This window comes from Rhineura floridana, chromosome 4, assembly GCF_030035675.1.
Source record: "Rhineura floridana isolate rRhiFlo1 chromosome 4, rRhiFlo1.hap2, whole genome shotgun sequence".
Classification (NCBI taxonomy): domain Eukaryota; kingdom Metazoa; phylum Chordata; class Lepidosauria; order Squamata; family Rhineuridae; genus Rhineura; species Rhineura floridana.
The window spans coordinates 67,573,070-67,599,010 of NC_084483.1; the positions used below are offsets into that span (position 1 = coordinate 67,573,070).

A 25,941-nucleotide genomic window follows, 5' to 3' on the forward strand; every position below is an offset into this window, starting at 1 on the left:
GGTGGTGGTCTCTCCAACACTGGAAGCATTCAAGAGGCAGCTGGACAGCCATCTGTTGGGTATGCTTTAACCTGGATTCCTGCACTGAGCATGGGGTTGGACTCGATGGCCTTATAGGCTGCTTCCAACTCTACTACTCTTATGATTTTGTGACCTAGTTTCCATGTCACACTAAGGGAAACTATGAGTAAACAACAAGCTGTTAGTGAGGAAAGAGCTTAGGTCCAGACAACATGGTAAGCCAAACTGTTTGCATGTTCCTGGTAAACAGTTATCGTAACATCTAAACCAGGCCAATATCTATTCTTGCATAGATCTTTTGATACAGACACCTGTTATCTAATGTAACAAATCTGACTCATTTGAGCAAATAATCAAATCATACCTACATGACTAATTTCAGTTCCTGGTGAACAAGAGTGGTATTCAACTAAGTCCTACTCACAGCAGACTCACTGAAATGAATAGACCTTGGATAATGGAACGGACCAAGGAATTTCAGAAGAAAATCACCCTGTGCTTTATAGACTACAGCAAAGCCTTTGACTATGTAGATCATGAAAAACTATGGAATGCTTTAAAATGGGGGTGCCACAGCATTTGATTTTTCTGATGCGCAACCTATACTCTGGACAAGAGGCTACTGTAAGGACAGAATATGGAGAAACTGATTGGTTCCCAATTGGAAAGGGTGTGAGACAGGGGTGTATTTTATCACCCTATTTATTTAATCTATATGCAGAACATATCATACAGAAAGCAAGATTGGACCAAGATGAAGGAGGTGTGAAAATTGGAAGGAGAAATATTAATAATTTAAGATATGCAGACGATACCATACTACTAGCAGAAACCAGTAAGGATTTGAAATGAATGCTGATGAAAGTTAAAGAGGAAAGCACAAAAGCAGGACTACAGCTGAACGTCAAAAAGACTAAAGTGATGACAACAGAAGATTTATGTAACTTTACAGTTGACGAGGACATTGAACTTGTCAAGAATTATCAATACCTTGGCACAATCATTAACCAAAATGGAGACAATATTCAAGAAATCAGAAGAAGGCTAGGACTGGGGAGGGCAGCTGTGAGAGAACTAGAAAAGGTCCTCAAATGCAAAGATGTATCACTGAACACTAAAGTCAGGATCATTCAGACCATGCTATTCCCAATCGCTATGAAAGTTGGACAGCAAAAAAGGCGGCTAAAAGAAAAATCAACTCATTTGAAATGTGGTGTTGGAGAAGAGCTTTGCGGATACCATGGACTGCCAAAAAGACAAATAATTGGGTGTTAGAACAAATTAAACCAGAACTGTCACTAGAAGCTAAAATGATGAAACTGAGGTTATCATACTTTGGACACATAATGAGAAGACATAATTCATTAGAAAAGATAATAATGCTGGGAAAAACAGAAGGGAGTAGAAAAAGAGGAAGGCCAAACAAGAGATGGATTGATTCCATCAAGGAAGCCACAGACCTGAACTTACAAGATCTGAACAGGGTGGTTCATGACAGACGCTCTTGGAGGTCTCTGATTCATAGGGTCGCCATAAGTCGTAGTCGACTTGAAGGCACATAACAGTCATGTCCATTAACTTCAATGGGTCTACTCTGACTAGGACTAGCATATCAGCCCAACTGTACAGAATTTTACTTTTCAGCTTACTACTGAATTTTGGCTTTGTTCTGCTCCTACAAATATCTGCATTACATCTTGCCCTATTGTAATTAATTTATTCCTGCCTTCTCTCTGTCACTCTTTTAAAGATGTGCAGATTATTATTATTACCCTGCCTTAAATATCATTTTTTCTAACACAACTGAGACCTAGATCATTTAAACCTTCGTCTTATGTTTATATATTGTCTAATTCCATGCTGTTTTGTGCTTTATAAATTTAGTTGGCTTGCTTAAAGCCTATTTATCTCTGTTTATTTTATGAATATTTCAGAGTAATGAAAATGTAAAGTCAATAATGGTTACATTCAGAACTCATACTAAACTGCAGTTCTCTATGTGGTGATGAGGGTATCCTACAGGGAATTCTCAAAACCTCACCAAACTACAGTTTCCAGGATTCTTCAGAAGGGAGAGCCATGGCAGTAAAAGTGATACAAAACTGATGCAAATTTGCAGTGTAGATACAATATACGAAATCTCATTAAACCAATGCAACAAAACCACATGCCAAGAGCTTCTACTAACGCACAGAGCATTCTCTCCAGCCATAAACAAGGCACTGTACAAAAGGGCAAACTCTTTAGTGAAGGTTCTCTAAAAGCTGTAGAACAGCCTAACTCTAGCAGCAGCAGCAAGTGTTCCAAAACTCACCTGTTACGCCCAGAATCTCTAAATCCTTTGGCAAATGGATTTCTATCAATCTTGAGTCGGGTGATCTGTAAAGACAATAGAACATACTGATGTCAAAGGTGCAGACCTATAAACAAGTATACTTCAAAAACTATTCACACTTGCACCACTCAATATATCTGGATGCATATTCAGAAAGGATGCCGAATGTACTCCATGATAGATAATATCATTTAACTGACGAGTATTTGAAGCATAAGAGCGCTTGAAGAATATTGAGCTCCCGAATTGTTTAATGACAGAATATCAAGGTTTTTTTAAAAAAGATGAGAAATTAAACTTCTAATTAAGGTGCTACATATGAGAAAAATTTGGATGTTACATATGAGAAAAAGAAAACAAGAGCAAGAGACAATGCAGAAGAGTACACCCCTGCCTTCAACAGCTTATCCAGCCACCACTGAACCAGCTGATGGGAGGTGAATGCCATTTTGGAGCCACTGGTTGTTGTGAGCAATTTGTGCACCTCTAGAACAGCATTAGGGGCTGTTTTCTCTACTTTCTGCTCACAGTATACCAGCAGATAAAGCATGGCACATTCCTCTCATTATATATCCAAAACCCAAAAAGATAAAAGAATTAGCTATACCACTCTTACACTATTTCATCTATTCCCATTAGCAAAAACTCCACATGGGGCATTTAAACAATGAGCACTAATGGTTTATATTCAGAATGAAATGTTATGATTGTGCAGATGAACCCTGGACATTTATGAAGGATTGTGGCTATGCCACAGATTGGGGGAATGTTTGATCCACAGCTTTGGAGACCATGGTTGATGAAGCTGTGGCTGAACACCTCCTCCCTTACCCCTCCTCTCCCACAATCACACACTGGCTTTGGTATAGAAACCATGGCTTACTTTGTAAGCCAGAATTCTCCTGTTCAGATGTAATAAAAAACTCTGGAAAAAGCAAGCCATGATCTTCACTCCAAAGCTGGTGCACCACAGGAGGAGTGGAAGGGTGACAGATGCCAGCTCGTCACTGTCTCCTTAAACTATGGTTTATGAACTTGCAGATGATTGTCTAAATGTTGTGCACAGGGTAGTAAATTCCTGTTGGACAATGCCCTCAGTTTTTCTGCATTGTAAAGGATTGTAAAGATTTCCTGTCTCCCTTCCTATTGAAAATGTAGGTCTCTTGAGGAGCAGAAATCAAGCAACACTGACTATCTGTTGTGCTTTCCAATTTCAACCATATTTCAAAGTACTGCAACAAATTTATTAAAGAGCTTGAAAGACATTAGATAATTTTATTTACCTAGTGTCAAGACAGAAATTGCTTCTTCCCACCCCCAGTTTGGTTGGATCCAATAAATAGTGAGCATTAAAACAAAGAAAACAAAAGTTACCTGTTGATTCTGGTATGCCGTGACAGTTGTGAAAACAGTTTCAGGAAAGGCGAATGCCTTCACTCCTTCTCCCGAAGGAATAGGTTTGACTGGGGAGAGGTCATCCCCACAGTCTTTCCGAATGACATGGACACGTGGCTGATATTTGTGCATAGAATGGAGGATAATCTACATCAAAAACAGATGAATAGAGCTAGTTTTGTTAAAAAGGACTCCCTGTTTCTTCTATGTCAGTATTTTAAATAAATTGAAATGTATTATCCATCTTGCTTTATTTTATTTTGAGGCCAGTCATAGGTAATGTGATGCATTTCAATACTGGCCTTACCACTGATATTTGTAAGCTACTCTTGGAGCTCTTTTTGGTGGGAGCAAGATAAAAATGCTTGAAATAAATAATCTCAAAATTAGCCTGGCTTCCGTTCAGTGAAGTGCCTCTGAGGGATGATTGTGTAACCATGTGAAGGCAATAGTCCTGGGCTAAAATGAGGCTGTGTGGCAGAACGGCAGGTGGATCACCTCCAGATCTGTCTGAAGATTTTCAAGAGTACTCTGGGATATTCTATTTGTTGAATCTTGAAGAAATATGAAAAGCCAACCACTAGATATCTCCGGAATATAGATACAAATAATATGACGTACATGTTATTTCTCATGTACTGCATATACATGATTTTTTAAAGAATCCTTATTATTGCTATTGTAAGGATATGTGGCACAGATATGCTTATATCAAAAGAGCCTAACATTGACCATGGACAGAGAAATCCTATACTGCAGTTATACCTGGGCAGGATATGTCATCATTGTGATGACCAGTTTAGGCTAGGAGAAGAACAGTAAACATGATAGAAAGAAAAAAATGCTAGCCACACCCTAGCCACCAATTCCCAGGATGTGAGAGAGAACACTCACACACTGCATGGAAATGGAAGGAGCCAAGCCGTCCTGGCGGATCTAGGGGCTGGTTGCAAGAACGCCATAGCACAGCGCAAGCAGCAAGTGCACAACATCCAAGAGACCCTGGGCAGGAAGGGGCTCATATCCCCATATATCACATTCTTGACCACAATCACTTTGGGACCTAATTAGCCTCTCCCGAATAACTCATGGGACCAATCCCCACAACTCAAATTCACCTGATAGTCTAGCCAGTGTCATGGTGGTGGTGTATATAAGTGTTCTGCTGATGTAGTGGGGCTTTTGCCAAATCCTAAAGCTCCTCAGCAAGAGCAACTCCACTACAGGATTGCACCCTAGACATACCTCATTCTAGAGGGTTGCATCCAACACTGTCCATGCGCAAGCAGACAGGCTTCCACTTGTGCAATAAGACTTCAACTTCCTTTCCCCCTGCACTCTCAGAAACTGCTCTGGAGGGTTGGTCCCCCTCTGGAGCAAATTCTGGAGTCACAAGGGGGATGCTGGGGGAAAGGAGAGGAAGTGAAGCCCCGCTGTGTAAGGAGAAGTGTGACTGTACAACACTGGATTCCACCCAGAGAATAAATAATGGCCACTGTTCATTTGTATATGTGGATTCATCTGCACCAGGGATGGAGGACCTCAGGTCCTGGGACCAAATGCAGCTGTCCAGGCCTTTCTATCTGGCCTTTGGGATTCTCTGCAAGCCACACCCTTCACTAGCCCTGCCTTACACCCTACTTGAAGGCTTTTTTTTTGGTCTGGCTGGAATGTGAACTCTGATCATGCTTCTTGCTTGCCCGGAAGAGCACAAACAAGGGGGTGCATGTGTGCTCATGTGTAGAAACTAGCCTACTGAAAATATTAAATTTACATCTGTTCTTCCATGTACTTTTGACTCTAGCCCCACCCACCACTGGCATGTGGCCCTCAAAAGGTTTCTCAGAAATAATTTGGCCCTCAAGGTGAAAAGGTTCCCCATTCCTGATCTACACATAGGCACAGGACCTCAAAGGGGACTATAAGTATTTACAATGACACTGTACAGAAGACAGCTTTGGTTAACCAGTATCCCTTAAAAAGAGTCATTAAGATTTGAAATACTCTGGACTTTTCCTCATTTCCATTGAGTCTCTGAGGTCTCCTCTCTCTTTCTTCATAAATTAGTACCTTTCTCTTTCCTTCTCCAATTCAAAATTAGTCACATAGAATGAAGCAAATATGTAAATATTTTCATTACTGCGTGAATCATGATTTACAAGCATTCTTGGAGAAAATTTTGCATTCATTTTATGTTGCATATGAATTTGCTGTCAAAAGTTCAAAATTGAAAACTTAACTATTATGTTTGGAAGGTAAGGGAGATATGTACATGTACTTCATGGCCACCAGCCGATAGAACATCTAATTAAAAATAAGGGAAAAAAATAATTTCCTGTTTTATGATTGGCCACGGAATACTAACGTCAACATTGCATGTTATCTTCCCCTTCTTGGAATCCCACTGAATGCCAAATACCATGAAACCTAATTGTCCAAATAAAAGGAGGTGTTTTACATTTGAAAAAATAAGGAGTTGGCTATCTGGGATGCTTTTATATGAATTAATTCTTCTCTAGGGGTCATGACAATGTTTTGGATAAGCAACTTTCTGGATACTTGAACTTTCGGTAGACTGAAGTCAGATTTTATAGACAATTATATCAGAAGCACACTAAAAATCATTCTTAGATAAGTTTCCCCCAGAATACAATTTTCCTGCACCTAATACTCAACCAGATGCCAGAAAACTTTCTGCTGGATTAAATATTAAATTTATAGCAATGTTTTGATCTTTTTGTTTTGCGTTGCTACAATGACAACGAAAACAAAATATTCTGCAATCTTGAACACATCAGCTTTAGTCTAGCATGTTTCTTTGTGTATGGCCACATCCATGCTAGGGATGGGGAAGAAATTTGATTCAGTTCACATTTAAAACCGAATCTGTCAAATTTGCACTTTCCAAAACAATGAGAACCAAAACACAACCATATTCCAAAATTCGCACATACTTGAATTTTGCAATGCAGTTCTCCAACAAAGCAATGTTTTAAAAATGTATATATTTAGAGGAAAGTGTGCACCAAATGAATGCTACGAACTGTAGCTCTGTGAGAGGTAAACTACAGTTCCCAGAATTCTTTGGAGAAAGCCATGGGCCTTCAATTGTATGGTGTGAATGTAGTCTATGTTTTCGGCACTCTGCATACAATCCCCCCTCCCCGTTTACTTCCCCAACTCCCAACCTGAGGTTTATCCACACAGCATTGCAAAATACTTTTAAAAACCTGGTCATTATGGTTATGGGTTTACAATCTTAAGGCAATACCTGAACTGAGATTGACAAAGGAGTGTTAATAGCTCCAAATACTCCATGGAAATTAATTATTACGCAGTTGCTTCTTGATATAGGATTTCTTTCGGATATTCTAAATGGGGGGGGGACATACCTTCTCCACCCCCCAGAATGATATAATCTGGAGGGGGGAAGAGAGAGAGCCAGGCTGCAGGTTCTGTTTTTGGTTTTTTGAGAAAGATACAGATAAACAGCGTTCTTTGGATGTTGCCTCTCTCTGGAGATCTTTTGTGGGGCAGTGGATTTGGAGTGTTAATTTGTGCTTCACCTACAGTAGCAGACAGTGGAGTGAAGCACTACCCCTCTGGTTGGTCATGTTGCTGTTGCTTACTGGGAGATAGTGGGGGAGGCAGCAAAGAGGTTGGCATGGTACAAAAGTGCATGAACGTGGCACATTTGCACCACACTTACCTCACACTTCCACCTCTACTTCTGGGTACGCAGCAGTGTAACCAGAGGTCAGGTGAGCAGCAGCACCCCACTATGCCTTCAGCTACTGCTCAGCTATGCATATTTGCAAATGAACTCAGTAACTACAGAACATACAGTGATCTCTTTTCAAAGAACACCAAACCAGAGGAGCACTGCAGCCCTGGATTTTCTCACTGCTCAGAGAAGTGGGGAGAGTGTAACTTTTATCTGCACAATGCAATGCATCAACAGGAGATGAATTCCCTGACTATGGTTGCACTCCTATACACACTTAGCTGGGAGTAAGCATACATAGGACTGTGCTGAAAAATGCACTGAATTAGTTAATGTTTTCCTTCTAATGATACATGATATAAATGAAATAAAGCAAGATACTAAAATTAGCTGAAGAAAATTATTAATAGTGCTTACATTAAAGTAAGTCACATTTCATAAGCGTTTGGTAAAGTGCCTGGTAAAACAGAACGCTAGATTTCATCATCACTTTATTCCCAGGTGAATGAGTTCAGGATTGCAGCCTAAATCAGCCAACATCTAGCTAATCCAGTAATTTGGTTACATATTACTATACATCTTCTGCAAATTGTATCTAGAGTATTTATCTGCAGAATATTCATCTGCAAACATTTAACTGCACAACAGTAAGCAGTCAAAACTGTACTTTACAATTTGTGGTCAAGAGCCAGAGGACTACATTCAGAAGAAATACTGCTCACACAGCTCTACTTTGTCAAAACTGTATGCTTATCTTGTACAAGGCCTTGTGCACCTGTATGCAAAAGGAGAGCTCTGTATAAAACTTGATATTCCCTGGGCTTGTGAAAGAAACTTACAAACAGAAAATAGTAACTCCAGATAGAGTCATTAGTTTTCCCATGTAAAAGCTATTCTTTTAATCCTACCCATAATTTCATGCCCATGATGTAGCCTCTACACATGCAAAATCTGAAGGGTCATTAACAGTTAATCCACACTCAGAACCACAGTGGCACCTGGAACACACACCTGTATCTCCAACCACCTGGAGGCAATAGCAACTAACAGGTGTTGCTATCATCAGATGTCAGCTTGGATTTTTTAGCCACTTAAAAGCTAAGGCCACAGATTAGTTAGTTTATTGTGCCTAGCTTTGTGTTGGATTGTGGCCTTAGATACTGCAAGTTTGCTAACACATTATCTTGGGATTGTTATTTGCCTTCTGATTAGTGGCCCTTTCATGCTTTCAGCCGTATTTTCATAACAATGACAGAAAAAAGGCTTACTTTTTCCTAAGACTAAAGCTGAAATTCTTGGAACTTTACAAGTGCAGACAAAATTTCCAAAAATGTTTCAAGAACTGTTCATAATCCAGTTCATATAAAAAGACATAGATTTTGACCTAAGTTCTCTTTGTGTTCTTCAACTTTGGGTCCTCACTTGTTACAATTCCCATGATCCCTTGACCAGTAGCTAAACTGGCTGGGGATGATAGGAGTTGTAGTCCAAGAACATTTGGGAACCTAAGGTTTAAGAACAGTGCTCTATAATACAGCAAGGCCCCACTCATACGGTGAGTTACATTCCAGACTTCCGCCTAAAAGCGAAACCCGTCAAAAAGCAAACCTCCGTCAATAAAATGGCACCTGATGCCCGAAAAATGCCGTAAAAGCGAACAAGCACCGTATGAGTGTGGCTTTACTCCAATTGAAAGCCGCTGTATTAGCAGAACGCTGAAAAGCAGGCTGCCGAAAAGCAGTGCCCTACTGTAGTATGAAAAGCAACAGTCTTAAATTGACACAAAAACATAACCAATCCTATGACTCCTGACAAGTAAGCTTACATAACACAGCTGGCAAAGTTTAAACATTTGAGTGTTCAGAAAGAAAGCAGTAATAAGAACAATATTTTTTTAAAAATAAATAAACAAGAAGAGGTGAAAAAATAAGCAAAACTGAATGCACCTTTTGTATCAAAAAGACTAAAATCTCTGTACTCTACTTCTCTGGCTCTGTACTAAATTAGGGAGAGGAGCAATGGTGGTCAGTAATGAATTGGTAGAAAAGGGTATGGTGGCATTCTTTGTTTCATCAAAATGAGAATGAACATGAAGCCATCCACCCAATGAAAAGCTCAGTTACTTACGCACATTTTATTTATTTATTTATTTATTTATTACATTTATATACCGCCCCATAGACGAAGCTCTCTGGGAGGTTTACAGCACTTAATCCCCATTGGTTCGACTGAGAATAAACTAAGAATGATTTGGGTCTTATAATTAATTGAAATGTGAAATTAACTGAATACTAACTTGCATTAACATTTCAAAACTGTTGTACTCATGCAAAACACAACATTAATTTTATTATAATACTTTAGTGCATGAGTAAAATAGTCTTGGATACTTACTTGTATAATGCTACCTCCAACTTTCATCTCTGCATTTATATAAGAATTTTCCCCTTTGATTTATTCTACATAGCAATAATTTAACCATCTCAAAACACATTTTCATTCTGTCATAATAGCAAAAGAATAAAAGTTAATGCTTTGGAACAGCCAGTTCTCTGGTTTATATTTCTGCATTTTCTGGTAACAATAAATGACATTCTTTGCAAACTCTCCAATTTTAGAAAGATGAATTTCTTATAAAATATTTTGTCTCCAAAACCTGTATTATAATTTTCAAGGCACATTTTAGGACTGAATCCGTTCAATGTGCATTTTGAAGTGTTCTATGAAAAAGCTACTTGACTTTCCTCCAACCTGAAGTACTCATTAAAGTGGAGCACTCAAGTAATTCCAACAGCTATGTAACTTTCAACTGAGGGAGGGGAAATAAATTAAACCTTGTGATTACACAATATTGGAAATTTGCTCTACCCATCCTGAGAATTTGTTTGTAGATGACCACTATCTAACTCAGAGGTTTGACTATCTGCTGCATCTGGTGAAAATAATGATTATAAGCAATCAGTTAACGCATAATCAATTGCAGAGTCAGGAACCTTTGCTGAATAAAGGTCAACGTTAAGACAGTCTTCCAAGCACAGTTCGCAGAAAAGTTCATTGGAAATGGTGGCACAACAGCAGTACTTGATAAGATTGCACCCCAAACATTTCTTTCTTATTTTAAGAGTGCCATCCATCAATGTTTATGACCCAGTCCTACTACTCCTATTCATAATAGCTATAGATATGTAACAGTGCCACAGAAATGGAGTTAATTACTATTTATACATCTTTATTCCCCTCTTTCTCGACCATTCAGCTCTACCTCTCTCTTTCTAATATTTCCAAGGAGACTGTAGATGTCCTAAACCAGTGCTTGGCAGCCCACACCTCTGAAACTCTCACCCTTGGCAGTTTCATATGGCTCCCTAACTACTTGAATTCAGGAAGGGAATTAAACTTTTTCTTTTTAACAAGGCTTCAAAACCCTCCCAGATGTTTTGGCCTGCTGAACTGAAAATGAAACAGTAATCTGCTTTTTTATACATTGTTATATTTCATAGATTTTACTGTATGGTGTTCTGATCTCTGAGTGAGGAAGAGCAGGATATAGATGATTTTTAAGTAAATCATCATAAATATTCTTCTTTTATTTAATGCCCTAGATTCACCTGGCAATTACAGAATCAAGCGCCAGAAATCTACGGACAAACAGTTGCTTAGAGCTGCTGTCCAGAGAAGGGAACCTTTGGCTCTCCAGATGTTGCTAGACTACAACTCCTATCATCCCTGGCCACAGGCCATGCTTGCTGGCACTGTTAGGAGTTGTAGTTTAGCAACATCTGGAGACCCAAAGGTTTCCCACCCCTGGTCTAGAGACAAAGAGGCACCTGGTTGGCCACTGTGAGAACAGGATGCTGGACTAGATGGGCCACTGGCCTGATCCAGCAGGCTCTTCTTATGTTCTTATGTTCTTAATTATACTTAAGTTTCAATTGTCTTACAGAGATGTATTACGGGATGTTTCATGGCAAGCGATTCATACATGAAACAAACATTTCTCATCTAAAACAATGTATTGACATTTACTGAACAATTGTATTTATTTATTTATTATTTAATTTGTATCCCACCCTTCCTCCCAGCAGGAGCCCAGGGAGGCAAACAAAAGCACTAAAAACACTTTAAAACACCATAAAAACAGACCTTAAAATACATTAAAACAAAACAACTTTAAAAAAATTTTTTTAAAAAGCTTTAAAAACATCTTCAATAAAAAGGGTTAAAAAACATATTGTTTAGAAAAAAAGATTGAAAAAAATATTAAAAAGCAATTCCAACACAGACGCAGACTGGGATAGGTCTCAACTTAAAAGCTTTGTTGAAAGAGGAAAGTCTTCAATAGGCACCGAAAAGATAACAGAGATGGCGCCTGTCTAATATTTAAGGGGAAGGAATTGGCTAACTGTTCTAATTTCCAGCAGCTATGAAGGTTACTCATATCTCTGAACTGTTAATAATGGATAGCAGGGGGGGGGGAACTCAGGCAGAGTGGGAACACAGCATTCAGATCAGCAGAAGGGCTCCTCTTGGTAGTTCCGCCATCCTCACATGTTCAGGAGAGGAGTGGCCTGGGAGAGGGCATTTTCCACTGCAGCCCCTAAATTGTAAAATGCCCTCCCCAAAGAGGGGTGCCTGACAATTTCACTGTACAGGTTTCGGTGAATGCAGAAGATGCACCTCTTTACCTTGGCCTTTAGATGCTTGACATGTGTATTTTTGGGACCCAACCAATTTTTTGTGATGTTGCAATTTTAAGTTTTAATTGTTTCTAATGATGTATTTTGAACAGCTGTAACCCACTCTGGGACCTCAGGGTGAAGGGCCGATAATAAATTAAAACAATAATATAGGTGTGTGGCACAATTCCATACAGTCTTTACTGAACCAAAGTCAGCACTGCTATACTCTTAAAGATTCAAAAACAATTGACAATTTACCTCGTGGTTTTATCCTTTCTCAGAACCCAAAGAATTTGATTTTGTACAAGTGATTCCCTACTATTTGACTAACAGAATGCTTACTGGGGATAAATAGTATTATCAGTCCATTACAGCTGTACAGATTCATTAATGATCTCCTACAGCAAAATTACAAAATCTGAAATGACCCCAGTGTTCAGAATATTCAGTGTAGATCAGAGCTGAGTAACAACCAGAAGTTGCCTTGAAAAAAGTCAGCATACAAATCCCTGCCCCCTGTGCCCAAGTGGAAAGTGTTTTTACAAGATTGTGACTTGTGACTATAAGAATAGTAAGATGGCTCTCGCATAGATATTCACCCTAGTGTTGTCTTTTAAAGAGGTTAGAATATTCATTTATTAATTTATATTCAAAATGTACAATCAAGAGCCCCATCTCAAAACTATTTTATATAATTATTTATTTATGCAGGAAATGTGAATATTTTAAGAATTAACTGAAAGGTATTCATTTGCCTTTGTTCTCTCTCTCATAGGTTTTGAGGAGGAATGGAAATATTACTATGGTGTATTTTGTCTTGTGAGGTGTTGTCATAACTAAGCAATTTGGAGCTTGCAAACAGAACACTTAAACTTCACAACTCCTTGCCAGTGTTGCAGAAATAATGAGATTCAGCTGTAGAAGGTCTTGCTCCATAAGGTAGGTAATAAATCATTATCAGAGCAAGCATAGCTCTCATGTTGTTCCTTTTAAATATTGTTATTAACACCTCATGGAGTTTTAGTACAAATGATTTTTTTAAAAAATCATTACTTAATCTTTCTTTTACTAAGTTTAAGTTCCTATATGTTGAAGACATCCATGTTAAGGATAGGCATGTTATTTCTCCTTACTTCTGGAAAAAAACTGAAGGCTACACATGCAATATCAAAATGTTCAGGTAGATCTGCACTTTCAGTTAATTTAGTTATGCTCAGTTCTGTTTCTCCAAGCGTCCAAATTAACCAAGGAAAGTAAAATCACACACAGGTACAGATTAATTAGCATGGGAAAATATGAAAGCATGCATACATCTAACCTGAACACAAGTTTTGCAAAGTCAATCTGTTTTTGATAATGTGAGGATATATGTCAAAATTCAAATGCAAAGATGTATCACTGAACACTAAAGTAAGGATCATTCAGACCATGGTATTCCCAATCGCTATGTATGGATGTGAAAGTTGGACAGTAAAAAAAGCGGGTAAGAGAAAAATCAACTCATTTGAAATGTGGTGTTGGAAGAGAGCTTTGCGCATACCATGGACTGCCAAAAAGACAAATAATTGGGTGTTAGAACAAATTAAACCAGAACTATCACTTAGAAGCTAAAATGATGAAACTGAGGTTATCATACTTTGGACACATCATGAGAAGACATGATTCACTAGAAAAGACAATAATGCTGGGAAAAACAGAAGGGAGTAGAAAAAAAGGAAGGCCAAACAAGAGATGGATTGATTCCATCAAGGAAGCCACAGACCTGAATTTACAAGATCTGAACAGGATGGTTCACAACAGATGCCATTGGAGGTCACTGATTCATAGGGTCACCATAAGTCGTGATTGACTTGAAGGCACATAACAACAACAACAACAACAAGTCAAAAGGTCTGGTTTACTTTTAAAGATGGATGGATTACTTGAACATTGTAGAAAACAAGATACTCACATGTCCCTGATCATCCAGTTCATTGTTTGTAAGTTTCAGTTTGTCAAAGCTAATCACTTGCCTCATCCAAGTCTCTCCTGAGGCTGGTGAATCTGGGTGAATATACACACGGGGAGGAACAGGCGAATCAGCATTACCAGCTACCATCCATTTGGAGCTGTGATAAACATACCTATAGAAAGAAACCCAATGGCTAAGAGATTTACAATGGAAAAAATTATTTTTAGCAAAACATTGTAGCAAAACCGGAACAAAAATGCAGCATGTTATATGGAAAAATTAGATTAAAGGAGGGAAAAAAGGAGAGTGAGTCACTTCTAAACACTTATTTGCATGTGCTTTAAAAGAAAACACAGCCCCAAATAAACAGCTTGGCACTAACTATTTTTGTTTCATTTTGCCCATTGTTTTCTCACTATGTGTTCAAAATTTTAAAATGGAGATAGCAAAAATAAGCTAAAAATTAGAAGGAATTCAGGAAAAAGTGCAATACAACATTTAACACTATGAAGGGATTATTTCAACTGAAAGTAAAATTCTATGAAGATCTCTTTTAAAAGCCACAAATTAATATCCCAAGTCTTCTGAGATTTATCTTACAATGAGAATATTTTGAATGTAAATAATTTATAGATCAAGCCATTTTCCATTTAAGATGATTTATTTAAAACTGAGCCAATGTATTTATGAAGTACCGTATGTTTATCCATTATAAAACAAGCATTCTAAAACAGCCTTAAACTGGGTTTTTTGTGTTTTAATTTTAGATCGTTTAGTTCTGTAATGGATTAAAATATCATCAGTGTTATATGCTCTTGCACTGAAAAATGAACTTGTTCAGCTGTAATATGGCACAGGCAATCACAACTGACATGATCATGACAAGCTGGACATTCTGTCTTACAAAACATATCCCTCAAACCTAGGGATCAAGGAAATCTCAAATTGCCGAGCTTTGCTTATTTGTCCCATGTGCAGGACAGAAATAAATCTCGAGAATACAACTGGTATTTGCTGTTGTTTTCAGTCCACAAACAATACATAATGGATGGCATTTCCCCCATTTACATTGTGTTTTCTTTGCATTAAAATTAATGGCCTTTGCATTTAAATGAATGGCACAGAGTATTGCATTAATGTGATTAAATTACATAATTATGTAAAATTCTGCACAGCGAGACAAATAATGTAGTTTTTGTCTGAAGCTGAATTGCAGCAAAACAGAAACAGTGCTGCCTGTAACGAACACAGTTCAGAATGGAAACTGATGCCTCCTTACATCCTTTCTCAAACCAGAGCCCCATGTGTGGACAACTGCAAACATGGGACTCCTTCAAAGGAATGCAGGCTAGAATTACATGTTCCACCGCAGTGAATGTTGAAACCTTTGACTGAGGGCAGAGGAACTCCATGGCTGCATCGCAATTACAGATGAAATGGGGAGATCTATGTCAGTGATACAATTATAACCGTTTTTTTACTATAGAATTGTTTTTTATTTGTCATTTTTCTATTTGCAAACTGTATTTTATTATTGTACTATAGTCAAAAGCATTATTTTAAAACCCCTTACTGATATTTACAACAGCAGTAAATGTTAAATGAGCTTAAATAACAAATTACTATACGTATCAGGAAAGGATTTTAAACTAATACTTACCATTATAGTTAACTATTGCCGTTGACATCAACAGAAGCAGAATTGGGATCACTGGCTTGGATCCTAAGAGTCCTTTCTTCAAATGGAAAGGCTCTACCTAGGGCTAACAGAGGCTCCTGCTGGCAGGTTCACCAATTTTCCCTGCCCCACCATCATCTATTCCAGAAGCTCCCCCAAAGCAGATTTTCAAGAGGTACAAGGGGCTCCAGAGGGAAAACGGTAAAAATTACAGTCCCCCACACACACCACTGCCAGAGGAAGTATCTCATGAATGTTCTGCTCACAGGGCCTCAGGATCCAATCCAACAGACACAATTGACAAAGCCCTGGTCCCATGCCATTCATATTAATTTTAAAGGGACTTTAAGGATTACACCCAATATTTGGAAAGCTTTGTAGAACAGCTCAAGAGGTAGGTAAAGATTATTCAGGGAAAGGAAATGAATATGGCATCTGACATATAGAAAGACTGACATATGCAAGAACATCATCTGTGTGTGTGAATCATGAACATAAAATTCACTGAAACCAATCAACTGGAAGGAAAACTTAATAGTGATTTAATTTTATGCCTAATTTCAGTATTGAAATATAATTTTGCTAAGTTTAGAAATTCACTATTAAGTACAAAAAAGTGCAAAATGTATGTGTTGTTCATGATCAGCAGAGAAATTCTAACCCTGTTTGCTCAAAACTACCTGGTGAGGTGAATGGGATCTCCTCTAAAGTAAGCATATTTCAATTTGCAGCCTTAAACAAACTCATCAAATGTTATCCGATGCCATTTCAGATCCAAGACACTGATATTTTAAAAATCTAATTTATATTGAGCCAAAGATGACAGACTATGGTCCAGACAATTACACGTTCTCGCTAAGTACAGATTAAAAATGTCTGATTTTTCCAGAACTGTATCCAGTGTCTTTTCTATACACTAATCAATACTTGAGTTCCAGTTTTGGAAAAATGGTGGGGTATAAATAAAGATAATAATAATAAATAATAATACTTGATTACATTTTTATAACACCATGGCAAGAGCAAATAGATTTGATTCTCATACAAAAAACAGTTTTGTAGAACCCATATAAAATGAAGTAAAACCATTTAGACAATAATAATGAACGTAATTATTTTGACACAAGTTGAAACTAATCACAAATCCAGATATTCTTTCAAAATGTAGAAGTGAACCAAGTCATCTAAAAGGGGCAATATTTCATATATTAAGAACATCTCGTCAAGTTACAAAGAATTTTCTTCCAAATGAACGCTGGAGTCATAGCTTGGCATTACAATCGTAAGTAAATGATGTTGGATACACATGCCATAGATTTCAATACTTTCATGAAATGGCAACAATTCAAAGTGTTCAAGACTCCAATGCATATATAGACCTCTGTGTAAATGCAGAGGTGAGTCTGACACCTTCATGTTGTTTTTGCTGTATGCTGAAGACACACTTCTTTACCTTGGCCTTTGATACCCAATATATATCTTTTTAGACTCCGTCCTATTTTTGTGACTGTAATTTATCTTAAACTATGTTCAATATTGTATTTTTAATTTGTTGTAACCTACTCTGGGACCTTATGGTGAAGGGTGGGTAATAAATGAAGAAATAATAAAAACAACAACAACAACCTGCTCCAGTTTTCACCATATATGTCATAAATGCTATGTTAACTCAAGAGGTCTGAGTGCACATGACTTTGTTAGCCATGACACCAAAGAGAATGGGGGTAGCCACCCTTGCTCACACAAGGTGGTTCAAAAACATTATCTGTTTCTTAATATTGTTTGTTCTATTGATATAATGGAATTACAAGTTTACGGTCACTGTTTGAATTGTAATCTTGCTGGGAAACTGTTAAAATGTAAAATTGTAATAATAATAATATGTACTGTACAGTAACATGTAAATATACAGTAAGATGAAAGGTTTTTAAAAAGGAGCAAAACTTTCACATCATATGAAAGGCGAGACTGAGCCTATTTATACAAGTCTGACATGGCTGAAAGTAGGAGAGGTAAACATAATGAAGTTATCTTCCTAATATTCAATAACTTGCATTTCTTAATGATCTTTTTTTAAAAAAAAATTGTTCTAAAGGTGGTTTCAATAAAACTGTTAATAAGTAAGAACTGAGGCCATTTTCCCAGAGACCATTTCAGCAAAACTTCTTTAATACGACAGCAAATATACTTGGGATGCAGATTAGTCATCTCTTAAATTGCTGAAAGAAATCACTGCATTCTCATTCCTACAAATTCATGCCAGGAATTCCAGTGAGAAGTGCTTGCTTAGATCAGTATTGCCCTGGTCAAGGTCTACATGATCAGGACCTTATGTTACAATGTCTAAAGAGCAATTACTGATAGCTACTAGCCAATTATTGCAAATGATTGCATAGATAGAAATGCTATTACATAACTAAACAAAGCCAACAAAAGTGCCATTCTGTAGTCACACTTGAACCTGTGCCTGATACAATGACATCTTGACATCACTTGACAGCAGTTCAGGGAAGTTATAAACTTAGCACAGAATTTATATTTTTGCATTTACTTATTAGAGTTTAATAATTTTATGCAGAGACCTGATAGCCACTGGCTAGACAAAATATTCTCTCAAGGTGCTGTTCTTTATTTGGGCTAGCATAGTGGCTTATGCAGGCTACAGACAATCCACCCCAACCTTACCAGCTTCATAAAGTCCATTCCCAAGTAAGGGGTTCAAAGACTGCTGCTTTATGTGACAGGGAAAAAATAATAATTTGAATAATGTAGAGTGTGTTCAAAATATGAGCCAAATGTACAAAGCAGTTCAATAGAACAAGCCTTGATTGTTCTCACGTGCTTGGCACAAAGCAGTTATTTTTCATGCAGTGAGATGAAGATAGGAATTTGGGAGTTAAGCGCAACCTTCTGTTAATTTCCAAACTAGCCATATTCTTTTCCAGTTCCCAGTATCCCAAGTCTTATATATTACAATTACCTGTATCTTTTGTTATCCACAGGGACGATATCCATAGCAATGTAGTACTGTTGATGAGAGTCTAAGCCTGACATTTTCACTCTCATTGCAGGAAACATCCGTCTGGACACAGAAAAGAAGGGCATTTAATAAAAAACAGACTTGGAATACAGAAACAGGAACATGTTTGTGGAATCACCTCCTACTCTTCTTCATTTGAAATTATTTTCAAGTGCAGGAAGCTTTCCTTTTTAAATAATTGTCCACATTCACAAAATAAACTTATGACATATCTTGATGAATTTTAAATACACTCTTTTTCTTTTCTTTTCTGTTGTACAATGCTTTGTACGTTTTCTGAAATGTCTTCAAAAACGAAACGACCACATCATTCAAATACAGTTATTAATCAGCAAACTACTTTTGTTTGAGATTTTCTTTTAGCAGTTTAAATATACTGCTAATTCTAAGAAAATGTATGCTTAAGTAGGAGCTATAATTCACAAAGAACAGACATTTCAGAAATTGGAATTTGGATCCTAAGCAAATGGTAGTAACTTCTAAGTCACAGATCCTGATCAAGAGACCCTTGCATCTAGCACTGGGCTTGTAAGCAATGAAGATTTTCCCCAAGAAAGACATTATCAACACTGGCAGTACTGTCATGGAAAGTGAAGCTACAGGGTGCCTAGAACATTGGATTGGCACAATGACAGCTGACTGCATAAACCACAATTGTGCACAAAAACCATGAGCAACAGCCGCACAAGTGATGCTTATTTCTTTTTTCTAGTGCAGGCTTGTAACAATTACATAGGCCATGTGAAAATGCATAAAAACTGAGTGTTATTGCACTCATGTCTTGCTTATGGACTTCCCAAAGGCATCTGGTTGGCCTCCGGGGAAACCAAATTATGGCCTAGATGGGTGCTTGATCTGATCCAGTAAGACTCTTCTTGTGTGCTTAAGATGGTACTCCTAAGCATGCATACTTAGAAGCAAATTCTATTAAAATAAATGGAATTTACTTCTGCATAAACACAGGTTTGGGCTGCAAATGTAAGTCTAAGGTTGCAGTCCTATACACATTTAATTAGGAGTAAATCCAATTGAACTCAGTGAGACTTACTTTTGCAGAGACATGAACAGGATTGCAGCATATCATAATAGATTAGTTTAATCCTAAACATGTTTCTCAGAAGAAATTCCTACTAATTTCAGAGGAACAGGTTACTTCCTAGTAAATATGCTTAGGACTGAAGCCTTAATTACTTATCTATATCAAACAAATGTCAATTCTATAATGGAATTCTATGAAACGAAAGGCTGTCTAAAAGTACAATAAATAATCATGACAATATGCCATAGCATTTCTCATATTCAGTACAAAGTACAGTCAAAAAGTACAGTTTCCTTTCATTCCAATTGGGCTTGTAGATGTGATCTAAAGTGTTCTATATTCAAAAGATATGTAAAATCTTCATTATTCAATATTAAGCTCATTATATTAGAGACAGGAATCAAGATCAAATCTGCATTAATACAAAGGTGCACATAGAAAATTTTGCTAGGGTCAAACTAAGTAGCAATCGGTTGTAGAATTTTAAGATGTAATTTATTTTTCAAATAAACACACAGCTGATACTTGTCTATTCATTTATTTTGGATGAATTTTATAACAATAGCATGCTATATATTTCTTTTTATATAAATCAACATGCAATGTCATTTTAATATTATTAATGTTCCAAATGCATGAAATCAAAGTTAAGATTTTTTTGGGGGGGAGGACAGGAGTTATTAACATTATGTTTAACTGAAAAAGAGGGCAAAGCTAGCTGATACTAACTAGTTCTTGCTGTTATTTCAGGGCACCTGTAAAATAAAAAAGAAAATCTTTGACTGGACAACTTTTAAGACAAATGTTACCTTGTGCTATTTAAGACTGCACTTCAATCATTAATAAAGCCCCTCTGAAAATGTAGAAGGTAGCATATGGACTCAATAAAATATGTTTCTGTAATTTCTAATAAGTTCAGATACTTTTATACTGTGCAGGCTTTTACCATGTGTATCCTTTGGAAACGGAAGAAAAAACGTTCTTTTAAGGACCTAGCATTCATACCCTTTAACATAATGAACAGGAAACGTAGAACTCCTCATATTCCTATATAATCTGAAATGACTGTGGCCTATCCAGCTTTATAAATCAATTTGCTTAATTTATTTTGACATATTGGCAGATTTGGAATCGCATACACATCTGTAAGCATTATCGGAAGTAAGAGGTCATTTAAACATCGAGTTTGGGCAATGTAAAACTTAGTATTAACATTGGGGAGAAAGCCACCTCACAAAACAGTATGATACAACATGTAACACCTTAAGCCACTGAAGCACAAAATAAAAAGAGCTTAATCAGTTCTCTTGAATATTTTGTATTTGACTTGATCTTTTGTAATAATTCTCTCGGAAAACATCTAGAGGAATTTTAGTTGTATGTAAAAATCCCAGACATGGTAAATATATATTTGTCTTTATGGACTTCACATGAGACAGACTGATCACTTCTATCATAATAAACCTATTACTTAGAAACCATTCAATGTTTAAATCAATGAAATTCCTTACATGTAGAAATTTCAGATCATGGTATTAGGTTGTAACGAAAAATGATCTCTCTCTTAAAGTATCACTAAAATGTCACTTATTTTAAAATCAGTATGTTTAGAACTAGGACAATATGCATGAACTAATAACCAAATCTTAAAACAAATGACACTGAATTCAATAGTTTAAACATATTTCTTTGCAACTTGTTTGGATTCACAGAGTGTCATTTGGATATAAATGTCTACATAAGTAAAGAAGATTTACATCCAAGTCAATGCTGCTATTTCTTTTGAGGGAGGGAGGGGGAATTAACTAAGGGTTATTTAAGTGATGAATGGTGCTGTTTTGGCGGCAATCCCCTCCGGCTAAATATGACGGAGGGAACCCAGGTCCAAATTCCACCTAATTCTGGGGGAATGAAAAAAGGATGCATGGCATTCTCAAAAGAAATGTTGCGGGGCCGCAAAATCTCTTTGGCAAAGGGCAAGTAGAGCACGCAAAAAAACCCCTCCCTGCGATCAGGATCTCTGCGCCAAACTTTCCAGCCCGTCTACAAGCCGCGTAGCGCAGCGCAGCTGGCAAAAAAGAAAAGGAAAAAAGAGAAGGTGTCGTCAACGGGTGCTGTGGGCCCGCCGCCTTTTCGAAAGCGTCTCAGCATGTCTTTCCCATGACTGGAGCACGGAGGCTTTGCCTTTTCTTTTACCTTCCCGCCTTGGTGATGATCATCTCGGTGCCGATCTCGTGGAAGCGCTTCCAGAGCTCTGCGCCCTGCAGGTCTACCCGAGGCACTTGCGAGGCAAGCAAAGGAGAAGCAGGCCTAGAAGAGCCTGCGGCCTTGGTAGGGCCGCCGGGGGACAGTGGGGGGGACGAAGCATTTAGGAAACTCTCTTCGCAGCCACCTGCAGAAGAAAAATTGAAAAGCGGGGAGAGATAATATTAGACAGAGAAAGCCAGGGAAATAGGAGGGCTAAAGGCGCCAAGTTTAGAGTCAGGCGGCGCAGCTGCTACTATAACCACTACTTCCCGCGTCTTTGGCTTTTTAAGAAAGACAAAAACAAAGCACTGAAAGGATTCGGAGCTTTTTCTGTCAGGCAATGAAAGTCCGCCTAGACCTGGAGGCGTTCGCTACTAGTGCTTTTACTTTGGGCCCCTTTCCTCTCCTCCAACAGGGCGTGCGTCCTTCGGAAAAGGCCACGTTCGTTTTGTGTCTTTCCCCCCTCAGCTTGTTTAGCGCAGCCTCGCGCTCTTCTCTGTCGGGGCCTGAACGCTACGGGGCCACAAAGAGGCCGGTGTCCCGGGGCACGCACAGCAATATAGGACTGGTAGGTGGGTGGGAGCCAGAAGAAAAGGAGATGTAAGGGAGACACAGATACACACAGGGAAAAGAAGCCCGTGGAGGGCGCCAGGACCAGAGGCCAGTAGGATGTGGGTGTGTTTTAAATAGCCGGCGCGGTCTTGCGAAAAGACATGGCAACTCCTTGACAAGCTAAGGTCAATGAGGGCGGCTTGAAGAAAGTCGGCGGCCTCGAAGACGTTTGCCTGGAAATGAACTGCCTTTGCTTCAAGGAAAGGTTTCAGTGGAAGTCTTATATGTTCACAAATGCCATTTACAAGGAATGCGACGCGATTTTGATGTTCACCTTTTTAATAATATCGCAACTCCGAGGAACAGAAGAGCCTCTATTTTTCAGCAAAAATGTCTTATGGCACCCTAAATACTTTTATTATGGCATAAACCTATAGACTACAGCAAACTATTTTGCTGAGTGCATGCCATACCTTTAAAACACCCCCCAAAAAAGAATCCTGGGAACTGTAGTTTACCCCTCAGAGCTAAAATTCCCAGCAGCCTTAAACTACAGTTCACACGATTTTTTTCTTGGGGACGGCATGTGCTTTAAAGATGTGTGTTCGCAGCCAAATAGACTTACAGGCTTCGCACGCTGTAGGCTTAATACTCATTTTAGAGCCCTTTTGTGCAGATTTTGCAACCGTTGTTCTTGGGGGTTATGAGGTGCGAAACTACGCAGGCTTAAATCCTATTAAAGGTGACATGTCTGAAACAATAAAAGTATGTTTAAACTATATTCGATATGTAGAGACGTTAAGATTTGCGCGGGTTACATCTAGTGAATGATTGACAGTGCGACCCTAAACACATCTGCTCAGTTAAGACCCATTGCGTTCAGTAGGACTTAGTCCCAGATAAGTGGGTGTAAAATTACAGCCTAAAGTCGGGCATTCCTATCCAAACACATTTGAAAATAAATCCTAAGGATTTAAATTGGATTAAATATCCAACCAGCTGTTTAAAAAACGTGTTAATGCATCTCCTCTCTAATAAATCCCTAAAATATTATCAGCCGTAGTTCTTTTTATTGGACAACTGAAATAATCATAGAAGGAATGGATATAGGTTAATAATACCTAGCATGTTGTTTCATACCGTCTCTAATTTTTTTGTACATGTTATTTTGATATTTAATCAAATGCAACGTCAAGTGTATTGATGCACTTAAAACCGGTGGGTTTTTAATTAGTTAAAACGCAAACAAGTATTGGAACAATAGTATGGTGGAAAAGCAGAGAAAGCTTTTAAGCATCTATTAATTAGCTTTCTACCTAAAGGGGACAATTAAGATAGAAAAGGCTGCACTTGAGCATTCATATTAAGAATAAAAATAATAAAAGAAAATATGTTTCCCCTGTTAGGGAAGAAGTAGTTATTAACTATTAGAGATTTGGTATTAATGGATATTAATACAGCCGTAGATAAAAGAGGTTCAAAGATGCAATATTTGTCAAGCTAAATATGGTTTAAAACCACGTCTAACTATCAGAGAAAGTTAAAAACATCTAAGTATACTACCACAACCAATAATTTTTAAAGAGTGTCCTGTGCGTTTGGTTCCCTTTAATTCCTGCAGGATTTATGCACGCGGTATTTCCCTTGGATTGTGCCCACTGTCTGAAACCAAGTAAGCTTACTGTCGAATCAATGATAAGGTTGCGAGGCCGCAAGCGTAGGGGCGCTTTCTTGGGAGAAAGCCCCACGGAATTCAAGGAAATGAATAAGCACAGGATTCGGGTACGTATCAGAATGAAAAAGCATTTGCCCCAGTTGCCTGCAAGTGAATGAGACTGGGATGAAATTGCAACGTGCATAAAGTTAGTACTGAATAATGAAAGAGAACATGAGGAGGGGAGTATTCTCGCGCCATCCAAACTCTTTTAAAAGATAAGGATTCGGTTTTGCAATCTATGCCACCCACCCACCGGACCTAGGAGAGGCTTCGAAAAAACAGTAAATCTGCCTGATTTTAGCAGGAAACAGAGCGGCTGAGGACAGGCTCTGGGCATTGACAGCTACCCCGAAGAGGCCATTCCGGCCGGGAAAGTAAATGCCAAGATTCCCTACAGAAAAAGAGAGCAAGGTGGAGCCTTTGGAACAGGGGCGAGTGACGATGGTATTCTATTGAAAAGGGCAACTATTTCGCCCCAACTACGGGCAGGCCGGACGAGGAGTGGGAGGGAGCCTTTTGCCTACAACTTAAGGGGGCTGGGGAACCGACGGGGACCCGCTCGCTCGCGCACTCACCGGGAGGCAATGCCCGGGCGCCGCGATTCCCCGCGGCCGCCCCTGTCTCAGAGCCAGGCGGCAAAGCGGCACTGCTCTCTGCGCCGTCTGTGGAGCCCTTGCCGCAACTGCTAAGCCCTTCGGCCGGCGCCTCTTCTCCGCCGGCGCCTGCCAGCTTCCGTCGTTTCTGCGGCTGATCCTCCTGCTGCAGCTTCTCAGCTCCGATCAACGCCTCCACCGAGAAAGCGTGAGCCTTGAGGCTCAGCATGGTGCAAGGGGAGGCTCTCCTTTTCTCCGCCATGCCCGGGCCGGCGGGCTCCTTTCCTCTCCCCCGTGTCTGCTTTCCTCCTTCCAGGCCGCACCGTTCGTCTCCGCTTCGCCTTTTCTTCTACATCCGACTTCTAGCCGCCCAAAGTGGTTTGGGGTGCGTCCCCTTCCCCTTTCTTCCCTCTCTTCCGAAGCCCGAGCTATTCCTTTTTGCAAACGCGGCGCTGCTCTCCTCCTCCTCCTCTTCTCTTCCTGCAAGCTCTGCCTCGTCTGAGGGGCCAAACAGTTCTGACATGGGTAACAAACGCTCTGCGGACACAAATTAGAGCTTGTAATTGAAATTTGTTGCCTTGATCTGTCAGCACTTCCAGGCAGGAGACCGGTGGGAAGAACTTGCTCATTAGTGTCAATAAAGTGACTGAGACGGGGCGGAGCCCGGAGAACGAGAACGGGTGTCAATCAAGAGGTGCCCTCGGCCAATCAGAAATTACGGATCCCCCCAACCGGTTGCTTCTTCCTTAGAAGGTTATGCAAGTGAATGGGGAGTTGAGAAGAAACCAAAGGGGTGTTTGATACCCTGTTTTCCGTTACCAGCTCCCCAGAACAACCCCTTCCCTTTCAGGCTCTTATAACCCTTTCTCTTTTCTCAGGCAAGGTCCTGGGTTTATATATCTTTTAACCAAAGACCAATTAATAAACTAAATCTGCCAATCTAGTGATACAGAGCCGGGTGGCATCTGAG

At 38.9% G+C, this 25,941-nt stretch overlaps 1 protein-coding gene and 1 long non-coding RNA gene across 3 annotated transcripts in view; one reads left to right on the forward strand and one right to left on the reverse strand.

The window, feature by feature from the left end:
• Nucleotides 1-19,001, forward strand: part of LOC133383144 (uncharacterized) — a 28,728-nt gene extending 9,727 nt beyond the window's left edge. Inside the window, exons 2-3 of the long non-coding RNA XR_009762191.1 lie at nt 12,930-13,093; nt 18,855-19,001. This is a non-coding gene — a long non-coding RNA (uncharacterized LOC133383144). The remainder of the gene's footprint in view (nt 1-12,929; nt 13,094-18,854) is intronic.
• Nucleotides 1-25,611, reverse strand: part of TBX18 (T-box transcription factor 18) — a 44,571-nt gene extending 18,960 nt beyond the window's left edge. Inside the window, exons 1-6 of one of the 2 annotated variants that reach the window (XR_009762190.1) lie at nt 24,954-25,611; nt 22,059-22,254; nt 18,764-18,865; nt 14,106-14,277; nt 3,731-3,898; nt 2,336-2,400 (exon numbers count right to left, since the gene is read on the reverse strand). Coding sequence is in view for 1 of the 2 variants with exons in the window: in XM_061623264.1 (XP_061479248.1) it covers nt 2,336-2,400; nt 3,731-3,898; nt 14,106-14,277; nt 18,764-18,865; nt 22,059-22,254; nt 24,954-25,233 (983 nt within the window). In the remaining variant the exon portion in view is untranslated. The remainder of the gene's footprint in view (nt 1-2,335; nt 2,401-3,730; nt 3,899-14,105; nt 14,278-18,763; nt 18,866-22,058; nt 22,255-24,953) is intronic. The other variant, XM_061623264.1, reaches the window with a different exon arrangement.
• Between the last annotated feature and the right edge of the window lie 330 nt (nt 25,612-25,941).